The sequence below is a fragment of the Alosa alosa genome, chromosome 18 (assembly GCF_017589495.1).
Source record: "Alosa alosa isolate M-15738 ecotype Scorff River chromosome 18, AALO_Geno_1.1, whole genome shotgun sequence".
NCBI classification, from domain to species: Eukaryota; Metazoa; Chordata; class Actinopteri; order Clupeiformes; family Clupeidae; genus Alosa; species Alosa alosa.
Window position 1 is genome coordinate 13378274 of NC_063206.1, and position 9483 is coordinate 13387756.

At 47.2% G+C, this 9483-nt stretch overlaps 1 protein-coding gene across 3 annotated transcripts in view; it reads right to left on the bottom strand.

Annotated features, from left to right (window-relative positions):
- Nucleotides 1–482: 482 nt before the first annotated feature.
- The window catches only part of ndnfl (neuron-derived neurotrophic factor, like), a 9617-nt gene continuing 616 nt past the window's right edge, over nucleotides 483–9483 (bottom strand). For 2 of the 3 annotated variants that reach the window (XM_048269943.1, XM_048269942.1), the window contains exons 2-4: nucleotides 5834–6028; nucleotides 3870–3994; nucleotides 483–2663 (exon numbers count right to left, since the gene is read on the bottom strand). In XM_048269943.1, coding sequence (XP_048125900.1) covers nucleotides 1189–2663; nucleotides 3870–3994; nucleotides 5834–6003 — 1770 coding nt within the window. In that variant the 5' untranslated portion in view covers nucleotides 6004–6028 and the 3' untranslated portion in view covers nucleotides 483–1188. Of the gene's footprint in view, nucleotides 2664–3869; nucleotides 3995–5833; nucleotides 6029–8213; nucleotides 8364–9483 lie in introns of those variants that run through there. The other variant, XM_048269941.1, reaches the window with a different exon arrangement.

Below are 9483 nucleotides of genomic sequence, written 5' to 3' on the forward strand. Positions count from 1 at the left end.
TCTAGGTTGCAAATCTCTCTATTAGATTAGCAGAGTACATAATGTGGAGGAACCAAAGGCAGCAAGACCAAAGTCTTGGTGAATTATACTTACGTCATCGTCTCTCTAAGATGGAAAAAATGTCACCATTGTTTCCAACATTTCTTTGCTGAAATAGATACAACTCTGGTTCTATAATCTGGGTCTATTGTGTGGTCCTCCAGTAACACATTTATTACCCACAGTAATTGGACAACGTTTAGTTCACAACAGAGCCAGTTGTGTAAACCCCACACACACACACAAACTTTTTTTCTTGTTTAATCCCATTTTAACTTAATTTAAATTTGAAGCAGTATGGTAGAAACATATTACAAATGCATCCTTTTATGTTTGTGATGATTTGTCTGTAAACAAGGAAGCAACAGTAAACACAAGCTTTCATCAGACAGATCTTTTGATCAAGGGTTGATTGTCAAAAAATTGCTTCCATGGTCAGTTGATCACAATGCACAAACACTGAGTGCAAGTTTATTGGCATGTCAAAGCGTAGCACAAAATTACATCAAAGACAATGAAGCAAACTGCTAAATTATTTAATCTGCTGCATGCGGAAAGCAGAACATTAAGAGACACCACTAACGTAGCACAAAGCTAATTCTCTCTCCATAGAAAGCCAGTAGATATACATATCTGAGATCAGCTCAGCTGAAAAACAAAAGTCATTACACAGTTTCCCCCATGAGTTTTAAGAAAACCAAAATTCTTTCTGCTGGTCCTTGTAGTCCTTGGGCAGTTTTGCTTGCATAGCCTAATTGGCTCAGTCACTTGATTTTGGGAGCGATCTGGCGTATAGACTCCCCATACTGACACAGAGTTGGGTAATTAACGAACACAGAGCAATGGCACATCATCTGCATCAGCATCATTATGAACAACAACGACCAAAGCGAGAGGAGCACAGCGGGTTTCAGTAATGTAGACGCATTTTGCTGGTGTGAGGTTTGATTTCATTGCAGTTTTGAATTCGCTGCATGTGGTCTGGTGTGACCAATATTGTGGCATAGAACAATCCCCCCAGTCTCTCTCTTGTCTTTTTTTTTTTTTAAAGAATGGCTTAATCATGACAAAGTCTCTGTCAATCATTTCTCTGCAATGAGTCTCTATAGCTACTGACAGGAAGAGGTGAGAGTGATCATGGCGGATTGCTTAGCACTCTCGCCTTGTTCGCACTGTCTTGCTATGGTATTTGATTGGGATCCCCCAACGTCTCACGAGGTAAACGTCAAGCAAGTAGGAGGCTCCGGGTTCTAGGCCTCCGATCACAGCTGTGGTGACGGCCCGTCGTGGGTTCAGCTCCTGGAAATATTTGCAGAGGACCCTCTCGGAGTCGGACCTCGTCTCGGGCCCCAGGCATCGGTCGGAGTTCCGTTCCTTCCCGACGACATCGTCAGACAGGCGCCAGCGGTAGACGCAGTACAGGCTCCTTTCTTCCGTGCCCATCCAGGCTAGGGTGATCGAGGTACAGCTGCGCAGCTTGTTGAAGGACTTCATCTGGAGGGTGGCCGGAAGGACCGGGGCGGCCTGCCGGTGGTATGCCGACGATGCCTGGATCTTGACTGCGACCCTTGAGCTGCTTGCCGCGCTCACCCGGCCGGTTGCGGCAGATGCCTCCGTGCTCTCCAGCCTGATGATGTAAGAGGGGGCTCCCTGGAGCCACAACTGAGCCAGCTGCTCGCCCACTTCCTGGGTGGAGAGCACCTTCCCTCGGCTGGTCACCACCACCCTGATTTTCTGGGTGCCATTGCAGCTCTGGAGTGTCAGCAGGCCGTTCTGCTGCCAGCCGCGGGGCCGGAAGCTAAACACCGTGGCCCCCTGCTGTCTGCCGCTGGCACTACCGCCACCGCTGCTGCTACCTCGTCCGACCTGCAGTGCAACCAGACGTGGCTCGCCCTCCTTTAACGCAATCACGGCCGGCTGAGCCTGCTCGTGGGTATGGGTGAAGGTTCCAGTGTAGGCCGCGCTCGTGCCGTTGAGCCTGTCGATCACGAAGACGTCAAAGTAGTACTGTGTGTCGGGCAGCAGCTCAGAGACGGTGCACACGCTCTCGATGCCGCGACAGACGCAGCCAAGCTGGGCGACGTCATCGGACACACCAGAGGTGGAGGGCTGGATTTCCCCTAACGCATCCCACTGTTGCCCCCACCAGTCTTTGTGTACTGGCCGCGCAGTCTCCTTCCGCTGCTTGTCTTTCTTCTCTTGCTTCCAGTCCCTCTCCCTCTCCTTCTTGATGCCCTCGAGTGCAGCACAGAGGCTTCGGTAGTTGTGGTTGTGGTTGACCAGGACGCAGTAGTCGTACAGGTGCTTGACGGAGTGGCTCGGTTGGGTCACAGAAGCGCTGGGGTTCCAGCTTAGGGTGACGCTGGTTAGTCCCACCCCAAGCGTGTGGACTCTTGGGTCGGCCGGAAGTTTGGGGAAGACCCCTGATGACCCTGGTCCCTCATGCAGGTAGACAGAGGCACTGGTGTCCTGCTCTTGCGACTTTAGCCTCAGAATGTAGATGGATGCAGGTGTATAGGCAGGACCCATATAGGTGTCTGCCGAGTTGCCAGTGTAGGTATGGATTTTCGCTTCAGTTCCAGGGCCTCTCCACCATACCTCAGGCATACTCTTTTTTGAACTCCCTGTGAAAAAGAGAACAGCCATGAGATTCAAGAGGCAACCTAATTAGGCACACTGATAATCAAAAGCATAGTATACATTTTCATCCTCATTTTTTTAAAACCATCATTACGTTTGTCACGTGACACTGTGCCAGATATTTCTTAATCAAAGTGAATTATTGAACATTGTGGATGGACCCTTGAGTTCACTGTCTAAATGATTTATGTGTCACTTTATGATATAGAATACCTAGGAGGAGGATTTTTAAGAGACAGTCTTGATTTAGCTACAGAGATAGGAATGGTTTTAATATACTACCGGTAATCTGATTTTGAATTACACGTACATCTCTCTCTCTGTCTCAATCTCTCAATCTCTCTCAGCTCATTATCATAGCTTGATAATCATCAGCTGCCTGCCTGTTTTCACTGAAAGAGATACTTAAATGTTTCGAAGTAGTTGTTCAAGGATGCTAAATGTCAAACATTTCCAGGGCCTACTAAATGTCATGAAAAACAGTTGTTTGAGTGCATAAGCACACACACACACACACACACACACACACACACACACACTCAACGGTCAGATTCTAATCCCATCCCTCTGTCATTTAAGCTAAAACCCTTTTAAAAGGGAAAGTGGCATTTTCTTTCTCCTCCCTGCCTTCTGCATCCATCTGTATGTCACACTACTCAGTATGTAGTGCTGCACAATATTTGGTTTCCATGGAACCTTCTGGAACCAGGAAGACAAATAAGACACTTTTACATAAACAATCTGGTGGCGTGTAACTCTATATGAGACTGTCAACGTCCTGAAAGAACCGACAGGATATCTGTGTGGCATTTGCACAGTGACTGAAATGTGGAATATGGAGTGAAATATTAAGATAAGGGAACGCCAATGAATTGAACTGGTATCACACAGATTGATCTAGCTTGAAATGTATTACTTGTAATGAATTCAGAGGATTATCCTGTTTTATCCTTCATCCTAGAGAGGGAGGGAGAGAGAGAGGGTGGGAGGTGTAGGGAGAGAACAGATTTGTCTTTTGGCTATATCTCCGACCCATCTAAAACAAATAAGGCCAGGAAGGACCTTTTCTACTCGCTTGTTTATCTAATTAAAAAAGCATTTATGAGTGTTTATACGCAGTGTTTTTCCTTGGGAAACGCTAGCTGCTGGTTTTATGTGTCTCTGTTGTTCTTGTCCGCCTCCACACTCACAGTGCAGGTTTTTGGGCGGCTTGTCCTTCAGGGTTCGGGCAGCCAGAGTCCACTCGATGGGGGTACCACAGGGGCTTACAGTCAGGGACATGGAAGGCGTTTTCTTTTTCAGAGTGAAGTAGAACCTGCAGGGGGAAAAAAATAATAGATCTGGCTATGAAACAGTGGTAACCCCTTTCTGACCATTAGTAATCACTAACACATGTGGTTTGATTTATCTAGAACATGTAGCAAATGTCTCCGCAATTAAACGAGTTTTCAAATGACAACCCCATGGTATTTTCCCCCTTTCCACTAATGCTTTTCCCTCTGTTATCCTCGGAGGGATGATAAGGCCCCTTTGCCAGAGAGCACTGAGCAGGAGGTCGCCTGAGCGTTCCCAGATAAGGCCTCGTGATCAATGTGAAATGTTGAGATGACTATCGCCAGTATACCGGGGTAAAGGATCGTGCTGGGGCAGAAGGACAGACGGAGGAATGGACGGTGCTGCTATTCTGCGTGTTGGAGTTGAAGGACACATCTTTTGGAGCCAGGAAACGATTGCTCTGAAGCGTGACTTTTGCATCACCCTCCCCAAAATATGGTGCTGCATGGCAGGGACCAAAGCCCATCCAGGCCCCCGTGCTGTGGGATCAGCCACTGGTGCCTTTGCAATAGTGCTCGGGCCAAATTGCTTTCAGCCACTCTCATTTGGGATGGTGAATCTGATAGAGAGTAACCTTTATATCCAGTGCATTTGACCTTGTTGTCTGCTACGAGAGAGGCAGTACACACATAGAAGGAAAATGTTTAACGTTGCTTGATCTTCACTTTTTTTCTGTGTGTATTTGGTCTCTGTCTTGTGTCGAATGCTGGTTTTAATTGTTTGTTGTTGGTCAGAGATGAAGATCATTTGTCAGCATTGGAATTTGAATTTCACAGACTTATTGCAGGCACATCAAGATATCAGAACAACTGAAGTTGCACACTAAAATCAGACTCCACTTGCACTTAGTGTGGCAGTATTCCAAGGGGAGATGCTGAATTACCACCCAAGCAAGCAACAAATGTACAAAAAATCCAATTGAAACCACAATTGAAACACTTGTGCTACACTCATAGCCAATACCCTGATAATGATTGCCATTCCGCCCACGTTATTCCATCTGCAAAATCGGGGAAGTTCTCTTGTAATCAAATTTTCACTAAACCAAACCAGCCAAATGGGTCTCGCATCACTTTCACTCATTTTTCATCATCACGCTACGTGCTTGTTTGAGTCTAAGCTGTTCAGTCTCCGTACGTCTCCCTCAAACCACATCCTTACAGTTTTGACACAGACAGCTGTGCAAACATCCTCTTGTGTCAAGGACATCATTTGTCAAGGACATCAACAACAGCAACTTAATTGATTAATTAGTTTGCATTAGCTTCAGAGGCTGTGTCTCCAGCCCCACCCCTGTGACGCGCGAGTGCTGCAGTGGACAGACTGCAGCTCGCAGGGAGACGCTGTCGCTAATTTACGGCTGCGGACGCTAGCCTTGGATCTCTGGCAGTGTCCATGTGGGGGCCCTGGCCCATGAACCGCTCCTTTACACGCTTCAGAACACCCAGCTTACTGTGACAGAACCTCCTGCCAGAGAGGCTAAAGGGCTCATCTTTACATAATATGCTTCACTGCTACAGCAGGCCCTGCCATAGGAGAGGACTGGGAATGAGTTTATTGCTTTTTGTGCTATTCTATGCTGTGAGGGGACAGAACTATGAGATTATTGTTGCACTTGTTCTTGCAATATTTAAGGCTTGCTTGTCTTTACGTGACGAAGTGCTGCAGCAGACTATGGAATAGGAGCTTACTGATAATGAGATTATTTCTTATGCTTTTTGTGCTAACTTTGCATGCTATGTGGCGATAAAGGATGCCAATTATGGTCTAACTTATGATATAGATAGTATGGCCTATGTGGTTGCGTATGGCCTCTCACCTCCTCGTCTTCCCTTTGGGCAGATGGATGGGAGTGACCTTGTCCTCCAGGAGCCAGGTGGTTGGCCGGAGGGGCACCTCATTCTCAGGGGCCAGTGCTGCTAGGGGCATAGGGCCCAGAGGGCCCCACAGAAGGGCCACAGCCAGAACAAGGCACCACGACGGGCTCATTTTTAGATGTCGGAGTACCCGTTGCCTGTGTTAGATAAAGAGAGAGAGAATCACAGAGAGATCACAGTTCAAAACATGGCATCAATCAAGTTCTTGAGTCTTGTTAGAACTTCTGATTTGTTTCTGCTCGCTATCTAATAGATGCAGAAATGTCAGATGTAGCAATATATCACCACTTAAGTGTAAATGCGAGCGACTCCGAGATGCTGATGCACCTGTTTTATGTCACTTCACCAGCTAAACACTGGTGTCCATCATGCAAGTCGACAGCGTAGGAGAAAAGCTATCAGTCAGTAAATGAAGCCAACTCCGCATCTGCACGGAGCGAACACACAAATTAGATGAGATGAAGCCAGGGAGGGAAGAGAGAAAGAGTGCAGGAAAAGAGTGAGAGGATGGATAAAGAGAGAGAGAGAGAGAGAGAGAGAAAGAGAGAGAGAGGAGGCTGAGGCTTCACAGCTGATGATTCATTGATAGGAGGAAACATTTGCTTTTATTCAGTCAGAATTATTCATATGAAGAGAGGAAATTTGCCACGCTATATTACTCTGGCTTCTTTAACCACTTCAGCCCGCCACTCGGAGAAAATCACTCACACTGCACCTTTCAAAGCATGAAGTGGGCACGAAATAATGATTGAAGAGTATGCTCCTCATAACTCTATTTATAGTTGCCAAGTCTAAATTGGTTTGTTGGTTTGACTTTAAATAGACATTCTCTTATGTTCTGACTTTCTTTCCAATCTGGCAGTGCTCTGTGCGCATGGGAAACAGGCAATTTAGCTGAACCAAGAATAATAGAAGCGAAAGAGACGCAACAAAAACAACACCTGGCTATGCCTGAGAACTCGTCTGTCTGACGAACGCAAAGTGCAGAACAAACTTTAAAACGCTCCTCAGATGTTATTTTGGTGTGTCTCTCTCCCTCTCCCTCCCACTGCTATTCTGACTGTTGATTGTGGTAAATGTCCCCAGAGAGAGAGAGAGAGAGAGGAATGTGATCAAAGTGACAGAGTCCTGAGAACAAAACATAACACACACACACACACACACACACACACACACAGAGGGAGAGAGGGAGGAAGAAATGTCCCCATAACAACCGAGTGTTTGTCACCGCGGAGACGATGCCCCGTAGATCAGATGACAACGGCGTGGGTTTATCAGAGTGTCTGGCTCGCGCTCGGAAAACTCTCAACAGCTGCTTCATTACGAGCCATAGAGGATCTCATTAGTCTTCCTCAGGAGTGAAACACCCCATAAAGCTTTCACAGAGGAGGGAAAAGAGATAGAGGGAGATAAGTATACAATGAAAGAGAGTCTCAGGCATGGGTTAAGTGGGTAAGATTGAGAGAGGGAGAGGGAGAGAAAGAGAGAGGGAGAGAGAGAGAGGTGAGTGAGGCATGGGTTAAAGTGGGTAAGCAGAGAGAGACAGACTCAGGCAGGGGTTAAGTGGAGTGAGAGATGCAGAGAGAAAGGGGATAGAGTGATAGAGCGATGAGTATGCAAAAAGAAAAGAATGAAAACATGGGTCAAATGAGCAAGATTGAGAGCGAAAGAGAGGGAAAGAGAGAAAGACAGAAAGAAAGAAAGAGAGTTATGGATGGAGGGAGAGAGAGACAAACATGGGGGTTGTATGAGGTGAGAGAAGCAGAAGGTGGAGAGATGGAGCTCACAGAGAAGGAGGAGAAGAGAGATAGAGGGAGGTGCGCATGGATAAGGAATGGAGAGAGTGTAGGAGGTGAGAGAACAGTGGATGAAAAGAGCAGGAGAGAGGGATACAGTGGGAGGAGGTGTGGAGAGAGAGAGAGAGAGGGAGAGAGAAAGAGAAGGTCAAGGTGTGACAGGGGGCTGATGTACAGGGAGAGGTAGGAGAAGACAAGGGGACGGAGGGATGGGAGAGAGGACGGGTGAGTGTGTTAACTGAGTTGATGAGTATTCAGCTCGCTCTCCCTGTTTAATAGCATCAGTGGCAGCGTGCAGTATGCGAGCTGAAGCCAGAAAGGCTGTTCATTCATTCAATCTTCATAAAGACGCCGTGCTGAAAATAGCGCGCCGCGGCCACCGTTGTTTCTTCAAAATGCACCCCGGCGATAAAATATGCATGGGCCTCCGTGCCGCAATTATGTCCGATTGAATTTTCATAAACCCAAGAGAACTGATGGCCCAGGACCTGATTAACCCCCGGTATCACTCTGTGAATAAACTCACAAACTGTCACTGCCTCCACACTGACACTGAACCGCAGTTAGGGAGAAAAAAACAGACAGGTTTTGTTTAAGCCTTTTTTTTTCCTTTTTCCTTTTTTCCCTCTTACAGTCCATTTATCTTTTCGTCTGTTTTCGTCTCGTGTCCTTTTTTCCCCCCTTTCACCTGATCTTCTTCTCTGTCTATCTCTCTTTCAGCCTCTTTCACACACACTGTCTGTCTTTTTTTTTTCTTCGTGCACATCTCTCACTCTATCTCTTTTCCTGTGTGTGTAAAGCCTCGTGTGGGATAGAAGCGGGGTCTCTCACTCCCAGTGTCTCTCTGGTGTTAGGTGTCTCTGCAGGGGTCAATCCACTCGCCCGTGGATGGGAGGAAGAGAGAGAGAGGGAGAGAGAGAGAGAGAGAGAGAGAGAGAGAGAGAGAGATTGAATGGCATTGTGAAAAGAAAGGCAAAACTCTTGGCAGGATTCGGGGCGCCCTTATCGTCCCTTGCGCTCTCTCTCAGGGAGTTTGGGAATGAGAGTAAGGCTGAGGGAGATATGCATGCCGGCCCAGAGGTGATGTGGAGGGGTCCACTTGGGGGGGGACGTCGGGGGGATGGGGTTGGGTTGGGGGTGGAGGTTGGGCGAGACGCAAGGGGATGATGGGGGTACTGTCACGGTGGAGGACTCAACCTTTACAGGATTTTATGGCTGATTTTCAGCACGTTTAAATCTGTCAGACTCTAATTCATTTTTTATTCTCTACCGCTCTCTCTCTCTCTCTCTCTCTCCCTATCTCTGTGTCCAGTATCCCACTCTACATACATTTACATGAGATTGGGGGAGAGAGAGAGAGAGAGAGGGTAGGAGAGAAAGAGAGAGATGGAAGGACAAATAGAGAATGTCAGACACAAGGCAAGAACAGAGGACAGATGAAAGACAGTTTGATTAAAGACACTTAAAATGACCTGACAGATGGGGTGGAGAGACAAAAACAGATGAAGGGAGACAGAAAAGCAGAAGGAGGAAGAAAAGAGGGGGAGCACAGCCACTTCATACAACATGAAAAGGAGCACTGGGCACCCGAGTGGCACACTATCGCTGACAAACAGCAAAGTGGTCCCAACACAAACACCACTTCCTCAAAGCTCACCAGTACAGTGACTTTAAGATGGCAAAAAAACTGCAGGCACAACAACAAAACAATGCCCAATCTTTGATGGAGCGCAAATCAGAAAGCCCACATTCACTGGGGCAGGGTAGGGGTGGGGTGGGGTGGGCTTGGGGAGGGG